Source organism: Lemur catta, chromosome 17 (assembly GCF_020740605.2).
Source record: "Lemur catta isolate mLemCat1 chromosome 17, mLemCat1.pri, whole genome shotgun sequence".
NCBI lineage: Eukaryota > Metazoa > Chordata > Mammalia > Primates > Lemuridae > Lemur > Lemur catta.
Genome location: NC_059144.1, coordinates 47,592,241 through 47,610,775, shown reverse-complemented (window position 1 = coordinate 47,610,775; position 18,535 = coordinate 47,592,241). Strand labels below are relative to the sequence as shown.

Genomic DNA, 18,535 nt, shown 5'->3' with positions numbered 1-18,535 from the left:
GTCAGGGGCTCAGGGCACTGCCGGGGCGTGGCTGCCACAGACCTGCCACGGAGGCCTCACCTGCCGTCCCCAGCAGAGTGTGGTGTCCTCTGGGCCCAGGTAGCGCCCTTGGGGCTGAGGACAAAAGGAGGTGGGGGCAGGGACTTGTCACCCAAACTGGTGGGAGCAGGCTCCTGTGCGTCACCTGCGATTGGGACCGGGGGCTTCGGTGCTGAGCAAACACACTCGGCCTCACACCACACTTCCCTGGACGTGCCTGGGAGCCAGAACCGCCTTCCCTGAAGGCTGCGGGATCATGGGAGGCCCCCAAAGCCCACAGCACCCTCAAAGACCAAGAAAACCAAGAGGGCCGAACAGCGTGGGCCTGGACCCGAGGGCCCCAGGGCTCCTGTCTGCAAATCAGGGTTGACCGGCTGGATCTCAAAGCAGGAGCCACGCTGGGAGAACGCGGAGGCGGCCTTGAGCCTCAGACCCCAGGCTGGCTCCAGGGCTTGTTTCTAAATCGGAGCATCGGAGAAAGAATGAGACAGGCGAAGGTATGGTGTGGCCGAGTTTAATTCAGCCTCAAGTGAATTCGGAGCGGGCAGACTATGACCCCTCGTGCTCCATAAAACTGGGTCCCCTGCTGTAAGTCACTTCATCTTTCAAAGGGGCTGTGGCTGGATGTGTCGGTGACCCCAGCTGGGGCGGGGCAAGAGCCTGGGCTCTGTGCCGTGTGGGCGCCGGTAACTCGGACAGAAACAAGGCCCAGAACTTCCTGGTCCCTTCCACGTGGCCCCAGCCAAACTGTAACCTGTCTTCCGGGACGTAAGAACGAGCCATTTCCATCACCACCACAGTTACAAATAAAAAACAGACCAAAACCCATCTTAAGGGATAATCTTCAATTGCTTAAAATTAATCAGTGCAAAGTGAGGTAAAAGAGCCCTGTGTCGAGGGGGCCGAGCGGAGGCCAGGCCATCACACGAGCTTGCGTCTCTTCGAGTCCCTCCCCATGTCCCCCTCCTGTACATCCACCTCACAGCCCAGCGGGGACACCAGGTTCAGCAGAGGGTCCTCGGAGGCACGGCCGAAGAGCGCCAGCAGGAGGGCCACACCAAAGCCCGTGGCTCGCTCACCCTGTGGGCAAAGGGTGGGTGGGAACTCTGGGCGTGGGGCTTCTGCATGGGACGGGTCCCAAGGGTCCCCCCACCTGCTGCACGGCTCTTCCCTTCTCAGTAACGGGGTCCTGGAGCACGAGCTGGAGTGTGGGTCTTCCCTGAGTGCTCTGGCCCAGCCCCCACTCTCCTGGCTGGGGAAGGGTGAGTCCCAGGGCCGGGGCCAGGGCCACAGGCACAGCCACTCTGTTCCCAGAAAGGAGAACCAGAGGTCGGGGGAAGGGATACAGAATGCTTCTGACGCGCTCAGCCGGCTCCAGGGCCAGGGAGGGGCTCTGTGTGGCCGGGAGGGTGGGAGCAGCCTGGGCGGCGGGAGAGGCAGACGGCGGGAGGGTGGCCCTGACACTCACGGCATGCACTGGTGCGGCGATGTCCAAGTGGACCCAGACCCCAGGCCAGTCGAAGCCAAGGTGTGAGGCGATGAAGAGGCCGGCACAGGAGCTGGGGCTATTGTCTCGGTCCTGGGGAGGCCGAGAGGACACACAGTGACATTCTGCTCCACAAGGAGCACCTGCGGGGGCTGGTCTGCACTGTCAACCATGCTCCATCACCTCCCGGGCACCCCCTCCCTGGAGTCTGCAAGGAGCCCGGGCAGAGAAGGCCCTGAGTGCAGGCCAGGGAGTTTGTCTCCACCCTAGGGCATTAGGAGCCAGCGAGGGGCCTGCAGGGGAGACCGAGGCAGACCCACAGCTGCAAAGCAGGGTGGCCAGTCCCGGGGAGTGGTCTGTGCCCTGACACTGCTGCTCAGCACCGCTGCTGCTTCTCAGGGTGCTCTGCCTCCCCGGGGGCCCTGTACCCTGCTCCACCCGCAAGGGCACAGCTGTGGGCCCCAGACCTACCGCCACCGAGTTCTTCATGTCAGCCACGGCCGAGGTGAACTCGCTGAAGTGCAGCTCGGGGCAGTAAACCAGCGGGTGCACCAGGTCCCCGCACTTCCTGCCGGCCTTCACGCAGGCGGCCTCCCACTCGGCGCTGTTGGTGAGTACCGCGGCGTGGTACTTCCCTGTGGCGATGCCCTGGCCGGGCGGGGACCCAGGAAGCACCCAGGATGGGGAATGCAGGAGAGAAACACAAGAGACAAAAGAAGGACAGAGAGGCAGACAGAAAAACACAGAAAGCAAAAGAGAGGTGGTGAGAAACAAAGCGAGGAAGAGAACCATGTTCTCAAGCGCAGCAGCGGTTTCTGCTTCTGTGCCCCAGCTCCGGGCCCATCGGGCCACTGGTGCCCTCACTGGGCGCAAGAGATGGTCCCCACTGCCCCCTCAGCCAGTTATGAGAACCTGGGGACAGCAGCCCCCACCCGCCTGCCTTGGAGACCAGGGCTGTTCAAGCTCCCTGGGGCCACGGTCAAGGTGGTGCGTGGCGACACTCACCTGAGCCCCAGTCAGTGTGGCCACGTCCAGGATGATGTCGGCCCCCAGGTCCTTGCAGGCGTAGGACACGCCGTCTGCCAGCACCAGCCTGCCCTCAGCGTCCGTGTTGTTAATTTCCACCGTTCTGGGTGCACAGAGACCCCTGCTCAGGGATGGGGTCCCCTGCAATGCTGGGGTGAGTCCCCATGGAACTGGGGAGACCCATCTAGAGCCGCTGTCCCCGTGGCCCCCCAGCTCCAGCACACACACCCCCTGCAGCAATGATGTGCCGGGGGCAAGGGCTTCCGGGCCAAAACGCCCTCTGCTCTCTTCAGCTGTGAGCTGGGGCAAGCTGCTTAGCTCCCCTCCGACTCAGTTTACATATCTGTAAGGTGGGTGGCACGAACCAGGCTGGACTAGCATTTGGTGCACTGTGCCTGGCACTGGGTAAATGGGGAGGGGAGGTACTTACTCAGCATCAGGGTGTGAGGTGGGGGCAAGAGGGTGTCCTGTCCAAAGCCCTGGAGCCCCTATGCCTTGGCTACTGCCCAACTTTGATTTTCAAGTGTGTCCTTCTGCCACTGAGAAGGAGCAGCCTAAGGCCAGCCTCAAGGGGGAGATGCAGGGAAGGTCCCCAAGCAGGGGATTTGTGGAAGCAAGGCTTCAGACACCCAAAGAATGCCAAGCCTAAAGGCTGGAAAGGCTTGTCCCACTAATGGAGTGTAGACCCTCAGCTCCCGGGGCCAGGCACCCCAAGGGAGCCCAGCACCTCATCCAAGTGCCAGGGTAATCCACTGTGAGGTCTCCCATTACCAAAGCTCCTGGGGGCCCTCCCAGCAATGCTGAGGTGAGCAGGGCTCATGGTGGGTCATGGTTTTGGGGAGGAGAGGGCCAGCCTTACTTTCCTGAGTACAGCAGGTGGATGTCATCGGGCCTCGTAGCATTGGGTCCCACTGAGTTCTCGGCTAAGCAGAACACGGCATGGAGGTTGTCTTTGAAACCCTGGAAGGAGAAGCAGGCAGGAGCTCCAGTGACAGGTGAGAGGTTTGGGGAGGGGAAGGACGTGCCAGGAGGGTGGCCACAGATGGGGCTGGATGGTGCCTTGGGGACAGCTTGGGAAGGGCTGTGGCCTGGGCAGGGTCCTGGTGACCGGAGGGTTGCTGACACCCCCGCCCAGTTCCACCCTGCTCCCAGCACACCCTGATGTCGATGGACTGCACATCCTCTCTGTCTGGAAAAGTTTTAAACATTTCATTGAGAAATAATTTCAAACATGAAAAAAAAATTACGAAAATAGCCACAAACAATTCCTGACACCATTCACCTAGTAGTTATCACTGGCGTGACACTGTCATCTCCAGGTGCTACCAGAGCCCGCTTGCCCCACTGATGGCAGGATCCCAGCAGGCCACGCGCCACACTAGTGTCGGGTCCCCGTAGTCGCTTTGGTCTGGACACTCGCACAGTCTGCTTTTGTCTTTTGTGACCTTGGCCTTCCAGTGCTGGGTTTGTTCGAGGTTTCCTTGTGCCTTTCAGGTCATGTGCCCGTGGCAGGAATCCCGCAGAAGTGCCATGTCCTTCCTGGAGCGTTGCAGCAGGAGGTGCATGGCGTGGCTTTGTCCCCACCCCGGCGATGGGCCCTGGGACATGTTAAGGTGGGTCTGCCAGGCGTCTCCCCTGTGACGACACTGGTGGTCCCGCAGCTGGATGTGCTCTGGGCCGGCTAACCGTCCTGTCTCTCGTCACACTTCCACGCTCCGGCTTTGGCACCGCTGACCGTTCCTATCTCAAACAATTACCGGCCGTGGTGTTTGCCAAATGGTGATTTTTCGATGTTCTAGTTTCTATTTCCATCACTACTTGTACATCCAGGAAGTGGGATTCCGCTGTAAGACACAGCTCTCCCCTCATTTATTTATTCATTTAATGACTTATTCCTAGCAGTGTGGATGTGCACGTGCTTATTTTATTCTGTGGGTTACAATACAGTATACAGTTTACTTTGTGGCTCAAACTGAAGCATGTTCCTTTTCAAGAGGCTGGCACGGACATGTCAAAGCTAAACAGGACATCATCCTTAACAGTGGAGCCTGCAGGCTGGGGCTTTTGTGGGAGGGGTCCTCAGCACCCTTCAGATCACAGGCTGCAGCCCCCAGAGGTGGGGGCGTCCTGCGACCCCACGGCTGCCAGCTAATGAGTCTGAGCTGACTGCCCAGTGGCTCCCTGCGAAAGGGAATCTAAGTCCTTGGAGGTGCTGAGACAGTCGCGTCCTCACCCGCTGCTGGCTGTGTCCCTCGTTAGTCTCCAGCCAGCAAGGGGATGAGAACACAGAGAACACGAGCTCCTCCTCCAATGCCCCCCACAGGGCTCTGTGGTGGCTGGGCCACAACAGGTGCTCTTGGAAGCCTGTGGCTGTCGGGAGCCTGTGGCTCTTGGGCTGAGCGCACGGCCCCACGTGCGTGCTCTGCGTGACAGAACACTCAGCTGTGAGCCCTAGGAAGGCCCTTTCCAAACAAGGCACCGTGCAGGGCACAGCAAGGATGTTCCAGACAGTCTCAGCATCCTGCCCAAGTCGTCTCGCCCCCTGCACCTCCAGTGTCGGCTGGGGTTCCAGTGGGCAGGCGGAAGCCACAGCACAGGCTGGGGCTGCACAGTAAACCAGGGGGCTCCCGGCAGATGGCGGCCCCCTCCCCCCGGGTCTCTGCTCCTCTCTCAAGGCGCCGAACTGCTGGACACCAGACCAGTCTGAATGAGAAATTATTTGCCAGCACATTTTTGTTTTTCAATTTCAAGTTTACCCCAAGAAACAGGGTTTTACAGGCAGTGCCTGCGGGGAGAGAATATCTTGTACTCAGCGACACAAAGAGCCGCCTCCCAAAAGCCGGGCTGAGAAGGCTAGCCCAGGGGGTAAAGCCTCGGCTTGCGCCAGTCGTGCACACCGTCATTTGTTTAATAAGCACTCGTTATGGCCCCGGGATGCTGGGCTCCATGTGAATGTCCCCCAAGCCCCCACGTGGTCACAGACGCTGGGCAAGGACTGCGCTCTGGGGTGTCTGCCCAGGTGGGGGAGGGAGGAGGCCCAGTGTGAGGTGGAAAGAGGCCTGGCCTGGGGGTGGGGACGTCACTCTGGTGAGACCATTCACTAGAGACAGCTTTGGGACGGAGGACGGTTGTGGGCGGAATACTCAGAACCACATGTGCTGCACGTGGGCTTATGCCTGCCACGTGCCCTGTGGTTCTAGGCCAAGCTTCTTCATCACACAAACACTCACCGGCCTGGGCCAAGGCAGGCCCCCGCCTGCGGGTGAATAGGTGGAGTCTCACTCACCTGCATGATGGCAGCTCTGAAGGCCCCCAAGACGGCCGCAGCGCCCCCACAGTCCCGCTTCATCCCCGGCATGGTGGTCTGCAGGCGGCAAAGGGACCAGGACAAGGGTGAGCCCTGTGGGGGAAGCCCGGCTGCAGACCCCGCCCCCCAGGGCCCACCCCACACACCAGGCCCCGTGCGGCCTGGACACCCCCAGGACTCATGAAATTGACCACGGGTGGGGTTGCCCAGAAGTGATGGGAAGTAATGGCCAGAGACAGTGGGGATCCCTTTTGTTTTAGTAGAGCTCTGGGGTTACTAAACAGCCACTGCACGGTGACAGGCAGATGCTCAGAGCGGCGGAATCTGCCGTGGCCGCGCTCTTATCTGGCCACGGCACCCCATGCTCAGAGACTGGCGCCTTGACTGTGCTGTGCAGCTGCCAGGTCAGCCTGCGGGCCTCCACCTACCTCTCTGCCCGTTTGTGAGGAAGCAGCTGAGATCCAGGGAGCCTTTGAGGCCTGCTCAGGGTCACCTGGAAAGCCCGGTGCCAGGAAAGACTGCCCGCGGATGGCCTCTGGAGCCACATCCAAGTCTCAGAGGCTTCCTGGCCCTCCCCAGCCGCAGCATCTCAGGGCGGCCACACCTCAGCATAAGCCTCATCTCCAAACTGCGGCCACCTCCTATTCTCCCACCTCCACCTGGGTTGAGGTCCCTGCCCAGTCTTCTAAGAGCTGCTCTCTGCTTCCACCTCTGCTGCACCTGGCTTCTCCTCTGGAAGGGCTCCCTCGCTCTCTCCACCCTCTCTGCACCATGTCATGCTCCTACCGCCCTCCTGCAGGCCCTTCTGCCTTCCCTTACGCCACTGCCACAAGCCCACGGGGACTCTGCCCCACTGCAGACCTGCCCTGGCCGCCAGACACGCGTGACACAAGGCCCAGCTTCCTCACCAGCTGGCCCCAGCGCTCTCTGCACCTTGCCGTGGCATTGCAGGATGGCGAGGGCTGACGTGAGCTCTTCCCAAACATCACCGCCACTGGTGAGGACACCCCGTCACCCCCACGTCACTGCTGTCTCTGCCCTGCTGGCCCCCGGTTCCCAAATCCTGCTTCAGACTGGCCCAAGGAGGGGCCACCGGAGCTAGCCACATGCAGAGGCGCCTTCCTGCCGCAGGTGGAAGTGCTACTTTCCATAAGCTAGTTGAGAGCGGTTACACATTTTTACATTTTATAGATTCCCAACTCGAATTAGCAAGTTCGTATTTTAAATTAACAACAGGTCCACAGATGTAAAGGTTTGGGTTTGAAACTTACTGAGTGATTTTTGAACCCTTATCACGTTACACAAGCCCTGAATTTTAGTGGAAAGTATTTTTACATATAAACTGAGCTGCTTTTATAATTAAGTCACGTGAAAATGATCCATCTCTTCTGACCTAATGTTCGAGAAAGCATGGGACTGTTTAAACGGAAAAACGGGGTCCCAGATCTGGAGTCCAACAACGTGCACAGCGGGCCGCCCTGAACGCCGGCCCTGGGCGCAGCTGCAGCGTCCAGTGCAGGTGGGCCAGGCGCCGAAGCTGCGAACCGAGCCCGCGGGTTATGCAAAGTTCCACCAACCCCCGTACGTTGTTTGTGTTTTCACAAACGACTTTCTCAGCAACATTAAGACGTCATCTCCCTTTCCACGGGGTTGGCACTCGCACCCACGGTGGAGGCCGAGGCACCGGCGTGAGCGAGGCGGCGCTGTGACCGTTTCCACGCCCGCCAGGAAGGCGAAACATGCCGACTTCACTTAAGAATTTCCTTGCTGAAGCAGTAAAATTAAATTTAAAAACTCTCAACCCTTGAGTACAAGATGTTTGCAATGTTCTGTGTGAGCACACGGAAGCCGGTCCCAGCACCGCCGCTGCTCTGCCGGCCCCGCTCCGGCAGGATCGGGCGTGGCTGAGCGCGGAGCTCCCGGGGCCAGTCTCACCCGTGTTACCGGAAAGAACAACTGACAGACGAATCATGGTCATTTGGACTTAGGTATCTGGCAGAAATTTCCTAGGAAAGGAACAAAGTGAGCTTCTCACTTCCAGGAAACAGCTGACGTTATTTATTGCCGATGGTGTACAATTGAGCTCTCAAGCAAAAATCAGAATTTTGGAAAACTTGTATCCATCCCGCCAGCTTCCTCATACTCAGTGACTTTTCTGATGAGATGAATGGTGATATCAGCGAAGATGATTGTTTGATATATATACAATGTGTCAAAATTTGAAGGTTTCGCATAACTCTGTGAACCAATTTTTCCAAATGATCCATGCATGATATTACAAAATCATGTGTTTCAAGTTCAAGATAGATCAGTAGATTTTACTGCACAAAAGTTCACTTACGTGGCTTTAGATTCCACATTATAACCAACCTTTAAGAAACTACTGTCGAATTTTGGCATAATATAATAGCAAAGAATGTTCATAGTTATCTGAAAAGGGTACTAACATACTTCTCCCTGTTCCAACCATAAAATGTGTGAGGTAAGATTTTCTTGATATAGTTCAACTGAAACAACATACAATAGACTAAACGCAGAATCAAATGCAAGATCCCAGCTGTCTTCTATTAAGTTAGACTCTAATGGGATTTGCAAAATGTATAATGCTACTCTCAATTTTTTTTCATTTTGGAAAATATAGTTATTTTCATAAAATTATACTATTTATGGTAACATCAATGGATTTATATTGCATGTTATAATTTAAATGAATTATAAATATGTTATAAATTTCTCAGTTTTAATTTCCAGTACAGTATCACTAAGTATCACCCTATACGCAAAGCCTCTTTGGGATCGGTACTTGCCAAGCGTGTAAAGGGTCCTGAGTGAGGCCTTTGAGGCCTGCTGGTCCCAATTTGCCTTTGAAATCTTTGGAAATGGGGCTGTGACTGTTCCTGCAAAATCGGGAGCTCTGCTGGCTCCATCCGCTTGCTTTTTGAGAAGTGACGGTTTCTGCACGATTTGCTCCCAAGGCAGCCACTTGGGAGAACACCTGCTGTGATGAAGTTTCGTGCCCTTGGATGAAATTGTGAGCACCTCCGGGTCAGGACTGGGATCTGTCCTGACAGCGCCTCAGTGCTCACCCCAGCACCTGGCGCCAGCAACAGCTCAGGAAGGGCCTGCTGGTTTCTCCCAAATTGATGTAGAACAGTTCCAATGAGAAACCGTGGATAGTTTGCTGGAGCTGAGACACCTGGCCATTCTGTTTGTCATGGGGTCTCTGCAGGCCAGTCTGACCCCAGGAGGAGGCTGGGTTTATTGTGTCATTTTCAGAAGGTAACCTGGCCCTCCAACAAGCCAGTGTCAAAAACAAGCATGTGACCCAAGGAGAAAAGAGTCCTCGGTGCTGCCCACCAGGCCTCGGCAGCCTCCATGGCAACAGCGGGTAGCAAAAGGGAGCACGTTGTCTGTGGAGAAGTTGAACTGACTAAAAGTCAGTTTGCCTGTTACAGATACCATGTGCTGGTATCTCTACACCCACAGTCCCCACCCCACTGGGCCACAGAGCAGTGCTGGTGAGCAAGCGAAGCTTCTCCTGTATTTACAGCTGCTCCCCTTCCTGATGCCACCACCGGGCTCCGCCTCCTGTCAGGTCGGCAGCGGCATCAGATTCTCACAGGAGCGAACCCTACTGTAACCTGCACATCCGAGGGATCAGGGTTGCGGCTCCTGATGAGAATCTAATGCCTGATGATCTGAGGGGGAGCTGAGGCGGTGATGCTAGCACTGGGGAGCGGCTGCAAACACAGATTGTCATTAGCATAGAGGTTTGACTGCACAATAAATGTAATGCCCTTGAATCATCTCAAAACCATCCCCCCACAACCATTCGTGGAAAAATTGTCTTCCATGAAACTGGTCCCTGGCGCCCTAAAAGGTTGGGGACCTCTGCTCTAAACGATGTCAGTGATAAAATATTCCTCCCTCAAAAAATGCTGTTGGTTGAAGTTAAAACAATTGCTGAGGCTACTGTTGCACTTTAATCATACAAATGAAGGCTTCAAAATCACCTATCCTTATTCCCTATCCTTTAGAGCAACATCATTCTCCATGGATGTTAGTAATGGCTCATTACGCAGCTGCCCACGCTCATTCTGAGGGCAGTTCTGACGGCTAGAACTGTCTGGGCTGGCACTGGTGCAGAGACGTGCACTCCGAGCCTCTGATGTTACACCTACCTGTGTTAAAAGGCGGACTCAAAGCACAACAGCACAGTGACATAAAAATGAGTCCCTGAAACTCTCTCCTTCTACATGAACCCTTGGAGTTACTGTGTTTAAACTGTTTCTACTCCACAGGCATTTGAAGGCCGCGAGAATCGATCCCACAGAACGGAACACATGGTCAGTACTGCAATTTCTGGAATTTATTGTGAAATGGGATTTTTAGGAATCTCTGCCAAATGATCTCATGTAAAAACCCTTCCTGAGTATTTGTGTATCAGTTGCTTCACATGATAGAAGCTCTTCAAAATAAAAAATAATTGTGTTCTGGAATCAACTGTGAGTGAAGGCAAATGACAAATCTGGCTCCTCTGTCTACTGAACATGACTATGTAAAGGAGATCAATTTTGATGAAGTCACCGTCAAGTATGTAGAAGCCAAGATCCCAAAACAGAACATTTAATGCCACAATCCATTACCACTATAGACCAATATGGAGACATAAGTATTTTTCTATTAAAAAACAAATATCCATGCTACTTAAAGTGTTAATCTATTACTGTTTTATTTGTACCGCAATATGTATCTTCTTTTTAACTTTTTTTACTGGCATGATCATAGGTATGGAATTCAATAAAAGAGAATGCTTACTATTGGTGCTTTGTTTTTTTTAAAAAAAACACCATTTATTATTATTAGTTTCATTTCCTGATTAGTCCAGAAAATAACTCTGTTGTTTAGAAGAGGAGGGATGTTAAAAAAAAAATGATCCTCCACTCCGGGTATTTAATAGTAGGTATGCTGACATGCAAAGAACAGCAGCGTAATCCCCACCCCAAGCAACAGCTGATGTTGGGGCTCAATGTAAGGGAGGCAACAGGGAGTGGCGGGGCTTGTGGCAGACTGAAGCCAGCAGGCTATAGCCCCGGGGCAGTCCCACTCAGCTCCAGTGGAATGCCACCAGGAGAGAACCTAGGGCCAGCACCGCCAGATCTTCTAAGTTTACGAAAAGCCAAAAATCCAGTCTTTTATGAAATTTCTTCCTCTTCCTAAATGTTGAAAACTAATTCAAATTTTAAAAAGACCATTTGGGCCAAAAGGACACACCTGTGAGCCACCGTGACAGAGGCGCTTGCTGTCCTCCCACAGTCCTGGGCACGCATGTCACTGTCCACTCCTTCCCAGGATGCCCCAGCCCAGGCCCGTGCACAGAGTGGGATGCACAGATGGAGATGGCGTGGTGGACAGACGCAGCTGTGACTGGCACTACCTAAGTGCCCATCCTCCTGGGATGGCGGATGGAGAGCCACGTCACGGGAGAGGCTGCTAGGGCTGCCTTAGAGGGACATGCCCAGGTGACTTGCTTCAGTGCTGAGGCCCAACTGCACTGGCTTTTGCGGGGTCACGTGCAGACCCCACAGAGCATTCTCTCTGTGGAGACCTCGGCCGGGCAGATTTGGAGATGTGGGCACCCTTGCCCTTCTCTCCTCTGGACAAAGCCACTCCCTGAACCCACCTCCCCAGGCTGTTTTCCATCCCTTTAATCACTCCTGCGGCTTTTCTCCGGCCCCCATGCCGATTTTGCACTTCCAGACTCCTGTTTAAAGTGTGGGCACATACTGCTTCTCGGCCTGTTGGCTAAGGTCAAGTGTAAAGTGTGGGCACAAAACCCAGGCATCCTGCACGGAGTGATCTCCTTCCCAGGATGGGAACTGGCCCTCCCCTGAACCCGGCCCAACTGAGTTAACTCCCAGAGCCCTCGCCGCCTTCCAAAGGCAACTCTGAGAGGGCTGGCTGAACCCAGCCTGGACCCCTCCGCACCCCGGGACCTGCCCGTGCTGGCTCGACATCTCACCTTCCCTTTGATGCTGAGGCCCCCAGTGTCGTAGACGATGCCTTTGCCCACCCAGGCGATGGTCTGCGTGGCTCCGTCTGGGGTGTGGCTGAGGACGGCCAGAGCCGGGGGGTGGAGGGCAGCTTTGCCAACTCCATAGATTCCTGTGGAAAGCGCAGGGAGATCTGGTGAGGCCTGGGCTGAAACGAGCAGAGAACTCCCTGAAGGCCCCTGGAAACACCAGCTCCCAGCGCGGCCCAAGCCTCCTGCCCCCTGGCCAGTGTGGGATCAGGGAATGCAAATTAGTTCCAATGCCTAGGCCTGCAAATGAATTCTATGCAAAATATTGGTAGGCAAGAAAACCCACTGAGGAAAAGAAAACATTGTATCATTTCCAGAAAGAACAGAACAGGATTGCAGAATCATGATCCCTGGATAAGGCTTCCAGGCCGCTCCAGCCCACACTCATCCCTGTTCCCAAGCCCTTTCCAGGCTTACACCCACGTGTTTTGCACCGTTGTCTCACTTGTGGGTTTACGTGCCCATCTGTCAAGAAAACAGCAGCCTACTTGGGGGCAGAGTCCATGCCTCAAGGTCCCCTAGTAACTGAGCTGAACAATCACAGCAACTGTGATAAGAGCTAATAATGGCTGTCCAACAAACTCCTACTCATCCTGCAAGACCCACTGCAAATGCCACCTCCTCTGTGAAGCTTTCCCTGACACAAGTGGCCACCTCTCGCTCCATTTGTAACTGGGTTATGTGTCTGTGGTGGACACCGCTGAGATGGCTTCCCAGGACCCCACCTCTGGGTGTCTGGGTCCTTGTGCAGTCCTAGTGTTTCACCTCTAACCAAAAGAAAATGGTAGAAGTGATGAGATGCCACTTCTGAGATTAGGTTACAAGAGAGGGGCGTTTCCATCATGCTCACTTTCCCACTCTGCCGCAAAGAGCCCTTGCCCTGAGGGTGGCCGGCTGCGCGCCAGGAGCTGCCCTGGGAGAGGCCACACAGCAAGGACCTGCATCACCAGCCAACAGCCCACGAGAACCTGCGACCTGCCCATGGTGAGCCTTCTGGGAAGCGCGTCGCCGGCCCCGGCTGAGCCTTCAGATGACTGCAGCCCCAGCTGAGCACCTGACCGCAGCAGGCAGAGCCCCTGGCACTGTGAGATGATACAAGTGCTGCTTCCAGCTGCTCCCTTCTTGGGTAATTTGTTTTGTAGCCACAGATAAGTAGGACAGCCACCCTCCCTGCACCAATCTGAGTCAGTTGTCTGTCCCTCCAGCTCCTGGGCATGGGGGGTAGGGTGGGCCTGGGGAATCAGGGAAGGCCTCTCTGGGGAGGTGACATCTGAGCTGAGATGCTCTGGATAAGATGGTCCCCACCATAAGAATATCTTGGGGGAAAGTATTCCAGATAGAGGCATCTGAACAAAAGCCCTGACATGGACGTGAACTTGTGTACTCGAGGAACAGAAAGGCCCTGCGGACTGGCCCAGGGACAAGGGCGTGAGGCACATGAAGCAGGCTGGAAAGGCTTCAGGCAGGGGAAGGACTTGGATCTAGCAGCTTCCAGAATCCAAATCAGAATCTGGACTGCTGCCCCTTTCTCCCTGGAGATGCTCTGCTTCCCAAGGTCTGGCCTGGGGTTTGAGCACAGGCCGATCCCGTCCCAGTCACCAGCAGGAGGAAGGTTAGGATGATGTGCCCTGTGGCCCGCCACCCCTGCCACCCAAGCGCCCCCAGCGGCTCCCTGGGGCCGGGACCTGCAGCGTGCAGCCCCACCCACCTCCAAATCCTCTCGCCTTCAGCTCCTCGTCCCGGATGATGGTTGGAACAATCCCCAGCTCTTTTCCAACTTTCTTAATCTCCTGGATGAGTTCATGGAAAAAACAACACAAGGACACCTGAAGACGCTTAAATCAAGGCGAGGCCCGTGCGGCAGGAAAGGAACCCGTCCGGGAGCCAGCGGCTTTGACACTCTCAGTGTCCCGCGTGATTAAACCCAGGGGAGCTGGCTTGCCATCCTCGCTCTCCAACTTCCTGCAGATCGTGGCTGCAGTCCTGTTGAAGGGCCTCAAGGATGAGGCCCTGTCCTCCCCACACCCTTCTGGAGGCCTCTCGGAGTTGGGTGGACAGCACAACTTCACTGGACGTAGCCCCTGGGTCCCCGCGCCAGGTCAGAGAGTGTGGACGGCCCCCAGGTTTCCTCTGGCTCTCCGTAGGGTCTATGACACCCCCCCCAGCCTGGCCCCACCCCTGGGCCACGAACCTCGAGGAAGGTGTCTGTGTTCATCTCACTGCAGGGTGTATCCACGATGCGGGCTGCCAGCCGCACACCTTCTGTGGCATTCGCTAAGCACTAGAAAAAAACAGAAGGCTGTCGCTGGGGTCCTGGGACCAGGTGGGGAAGATGTCCTCAACTTGTCCATCCCCCAGGAACCCAAATGCATCAGAGGTACACGCCCCGCCCAGGGGAGGCCACGGGGCTGCTGACAGGGCAGTGAGGGGCAGTGGGGAGGGGGAGCAAGATTCTTGCCACCCACTCCTCTCCCCTGCAGAAGGAAGTTCAACACTGCCCCCCGACTGCACCTCCGGAGTTACACAGGAGCCCTGCAGCCTGAGGCCATGCCCTCATATACTCGGGGTCCTTTCCAAGCCTCGTGTCCTGCTCCTCCTCCTGTCCCCTCAAGCCAGCCCCACCTCTGGCCTCTGCAGATCCCGTATCCTTCTCCTCCCGCCAAGATCCCAGCCATCCTTAGAGGCACTTCTCAAAGGCCAGCTCCTCCCAGCAGGGCAAAAGCACTCACATCCTGAGCCCTTGAACCTGTGCCCTCCCAGACGTCTTCCCTCTGGGCCACTGGGGAGGTGTCCTCCTCATGCAAGCCTGTCCCTGACGCCATGAGGGGAGATGAGTCCCTTGTGATCTGACACAGCTCTGCTCTGGGTGAGGGAGGGAGGGACACAGAGATGGGGCCTGCCCGGTGGTGCTTACATGACCCCAGCTGGAAGGACAAAGGACCTGAAAACACGGACCACACTGGGCTTGCGGGGTCTGAGAGCTGACACTCGCCAGGCAGCTCAGAGAAGGCCACACGCACAAAAGCAATCGCCACATGTGCCTGGAAACGGGCTGCCCACTGCGCGACTCTGAGAGGGACGTCTGTCCACCTTTGTTTCAGCTCTGGCCCTGCAAGTTCTCTGCCATGTCACTCTCCTCTGCCACACTTCTGCCCCTGGAGCCTTGCTCTCAGCAGTACCCGAGGGCACACCCACCCCACCTTGTTCCCCACTGCCCACCCCCAAGCCTCAGAGGCTGCAGAAGGCCAGCAGCTGTGGTGGCCTGCTTCGCTCACGATAAGACCTGATATTAAAAAGAGGAAAGCGGCACAGGTGTCTCGGGGGTACAGGACAGCACTGAGTTTATCATCACCACTCTCGTCTTGTAATGTCAGTGAGGGCAGGTGCTGGGTCGATACCGCCAGCCTGGCTGCCTCCCCCGCCCAGTCTGATCTCGGCAAGAGCCTCTGCTTGTCCTGAGGTAATTAAACCCCAAAGCCTCAGAGGTAGATCCCTGGAACTTGACAGCTCAGATATGAAATGTGCAGTCCCTGCCGCCTGTCAGCGGGCTTGTCTCCTGCCTGAGAGGGCACAAGGGGACGTGACGAGGACTGTCTGGGAAGAGTGTCAGTGATGTAAGACTGGACTCCAAGGAGGCCATATGTCACCTTGAAGACCCCAGACCCCAGTGAGCTTGGAGCTGACACAAGAGCACTCACGCAGGAGGCAGGAGCCGGCTCCAGTGCCCCCACCACTGCAGAGCTACGCTGCGTGTCACCAGAGGATGATCATGTGTTCATTCTGCCCACATTTATGTGAGTACCCACTGTGCGCTAGGTACCATACTAGACCCTGGGAATCCAAAGATGCCCAAGGGACTCAGCTCCAGCAGAGAATTACAACCACCTTCCAATTAAATGCTACACCAGAGGATGAGGAGAGGTCACAGGACTCAGAGGGGACCAGCCTGGGAGCTGGGGAGGCTCCCACAGTGATGAAGGGGGAGACAGGCTGAGTAAGGGGTACGTGGGGTACCAGACCCTGGTGTGCTCAGGCTCCAAGGAGCTGGGGAAAGAGCTGACGAGATATGACATGTCCATGGGGCTGGGTGCTCAGCCGGCCAGAGCGCTGACACGTGGCAGGGCTGTGTTGGACAGGAGTGCCAGGCCACCCTGGGGAAGGAACGTGGCAGAAACCGACAGACGCCAGGCAGGGCTGGAGAAAAGAGGACCCTGGCAGAGGGAACCTGAGCGGGAATGAACTTGGCAAGTCCAAGGGATAGCAGTCCACGGCAGAAAGCAGTGCCGTGAGGAGGGGAGGGGACAAGGGCTGCCAGATGGGATCTGGTGGCTGGAGGGCCTGGAACTCAGAGGGAACTCACTAGAGACAGGGGAGAAGCACGGTCGTCGCTGTCCCGCTGCAGGATGGAGCCTGGAGGCGGCAGAGACACCCAGAGAGGATGGCTGCGTGGGGCTGCGTGGTGGGCGGAGGGGGCCATGGTAGAGTCTGGAATGGCTGCTATGGGAAGGGAGCCCGATGTCAGGCCCATCTAAGGACTGTGAGGTTGGAAATCACTTCCAGCCTTGCTTGACTTTAGGAGCAAGTGACATAACATATGTAAAAGTGCTCCCTGGAAAGGTTGATGTACCATATACATGGACAGGATTGTTAGTATAAAAACATGAACGTGTCTGGTACTGAGTAGGTGCTCAATAAACACTGGCTGTGCCGAAGAGAATCCTGGAATCAAGACGCCCTGAGGGAGAGGGAGCCTTGGCTTCACAGGAACTGAAGCAGCCCTCCCGTTCTCCCCTGGGGAAAGAGGAGCCAGAGCTTCCCTTCCAGCTGCCTGAGCTTGTGGGGGCCCAGGGACACAGTCTGCACTTTCAGACACCCACTTGCAATGTGGACACTTCCACCGGCCCGTTGTCTTGTCCCACCAGGAAGAACTCCACCGTGACAGTCTTTTTCTCTGTGCGGCGCGAGGCACTTGAGCGGTGGGTGAACAGCGGGAAGGCCCGGGCCAGGGCACAGGCGGAGGCAAAGACGTCAGCCTGCTCACAGACCATCTGCAGCACAGGGAGAGAGGCAGAGCCCCAGCTGAGGGGTGACAGGGAGCTGCACCAGGAAGTGCCTAGGGTCCTGTCCTTAACACCTTCCGAACTTGGTTAACTCTGTGGTGGGAACATCCAGACAGAGAAGTTCCAACAGCAGAGGTCAGCCCAGCCCCGGGTGCCTCCCCGGAACCACAGAATACCGTGGCACTGTCTGCCCTGCACGGGGAAGAACACCTTGGTCACAATCAACTGCCTTAACAGTTGGGGCACAGAGGGACAGACACTGGATTTGGCCTCAGGAAACTTAAGTTTGAGTCTCAGATTTGCCACCAAAACTGATCTGGGGCAAATCGCTTTGTCTCTCTGGACAGTTTCTCTGTAGAGCAGGGATCACACGTCCAGGGGCCGTCCTACCGGCCGAGAGCTCTGCAGTGCGTGGAGGGCTATGAGTTCCCGGGGACAAAAGCTCAGCGCTGCTTGCAACTGGCAGCATGTGGCTGTCAACACACACAGGCCTGTGGCCATCCTCTCAGCAGCACTCACCAGAATGCACCGATGGGCTCCGGGGGGCAGGCAAGTCCGCACAAGCCGGGTGATGAAGTGGGCGGCTGAGGGACTGTTGTGCCGACTCACCCTGGAGGGCAGGGCAGCCACGGTGGCGTAGTTCAGGTAGAGGGGACAACTGTCTGTGGGGTTGGGGTTGAGCGTGCTCAGGGCCGCCTGCCAGAGCTAGACGAGAAGGGAAAGACCAGAGACAGACAGACTTCAAACAGCCCGCCACTTGCCAGCACCCTGCCTGCAGCCTCCTCTAAAAAGGCACTTGAAGCACCCTGATCCCTAATTAAGAAAGCGTGTTGCTGAAGCTCCCTGTCTGTCTCTGCTGGCGCTCTTCCACCAGCGTGGGATTAAGGCTCAGAACTGAAAAGGCCAGGTTGGAGCCACTTTGCTTAAAACACTTGAAACCCCAACTTGCTGGGGCTTAGCCAGTTTCCACGGCAGAGCGGCAGGGGGCCAGATGCCCCAGGGAAGGCAGGGAGAGAAGAGCCACGGGGATTTCTAGAAGGCAGGGCCCGCCTCAAGGCAGGGCCCACCCGCATTTCCCCTACCCTGTCGCAGGTGTCACGGCGCTGGGCCCCTGCGGGCTTGGACGGGCCTGGTGGCTGCTCCGGAAGGGAAAGGCGGCCGCGGTGGCCCGGCCGCTGGGGAGGCCCGGCAGGCGGCGGGGCTGCGGGGGGCAAGGCGGGGCCTCAGCGGCCGCCCGAGCCTGGGCCGCCCCGCCGGCCGGGCCTGGGCTTCCGCGCGCGGAGGCGCTGGCGGCCTGCGAGCCCTCACCTCCTCGGTGACCCGGGGCTGCAGCTTCCCGCGGACGTGGCTCCAGGGCACGCGGAGCAGGTGGTGCAGCTGCCCCAGCAGCAGCAGGGGCCGGCTCTGCGGGTCCGCATCCCCGGCGCTCGCCTGGAACTGCAGCCCCACGTTCGCCATCTTCCCGCCGGCCCGCGCCCCCGGCCCGGCCCGCTCGGCCCGTTCCGGCCCGGGCTCGGCACCGCCCCGGCCCTGCC

General features: G+C 56.9%; 1 protein-coding gene across 3 annotated transcripts; it reads right to left on the bottom strand.

Annotated features, from left to right (window-relative positions):
- Nucleotides 1–537: 537 nt before the first annotated feature.
- On the bottom strand, nucleotides 538–18,535 carry NPEPL1 (aminopeptidase like 1). Of its 3 annotated transcripts, none has more exons than XM_045529573.1 (12): nucleotides 18,309–18,535; nucleotides 17,520–17,705; nucleotides 16,818–16,988; nucleotides 14,132–14,221; nucleotides 13,649–13,730; nucleotides 11,881–12,023; nucleotides 5,838–5,915; nucleotides 3,411–3,511; nucleotides 2,531–2,654; nucleotides 1,997–2,173; nucleotides 1,508–1,618; nucleotides 538–1,119 (listed from the first exon to the last, which is right to left on the bottom strand). In XM_045529573.1, exons 1-12 carry the CDS (start codon nucleotides 18,456–18,458, stop codon nucleotides 961–963), a joined length of 1,572 nt encoding a protein of 523 aa, XP_045385529.1. In that variant the 5' UTR covers nucleotides 18,459–18,535; the 3' UTR covers nucleotides 538–960. The 3 variants fall into 3 exon arrangements, with proteins under 3 accessions (XP_045385529.1, XP_045385531.1, XP_045385530.1); XM_045529575.1 differs by lacking the exon at nucleotides 18,309–18,535 and adding an exon at nucleotides 18,083–18,193; XM_045529574.1 differs by lacking the exon at nucleotides 16,818–16,988 and having other exon boundaries at nucleotides 18,309–18,514.

Excerpts from the sequence above, each read along its gene's own strand:
- NPEPL1 (XM_045529573.1), bottom strand. The coding sequence starts at position 18,458 with ATGGCGAACGTGGGGCTGCAGTTCCAGGCGAGCGCCGGGGATGCGGAC. Across the intron at positions 1,619-1,996 it reads ACATGAAGAACTCGGTGGCG|GACCGAGACAATAGCCCCAG; the intron begins GTAGGTCTGGGG and ends CGGCCTCCCCAG. Across the intron at positions 1,120-1,507 it reads TCGCCGCACCAGTGCATGCC|GGTGAGCGAGCCACGGGCTT; the intron begins GTGAGTGTCAGG and ends CTTTGCCCACAG.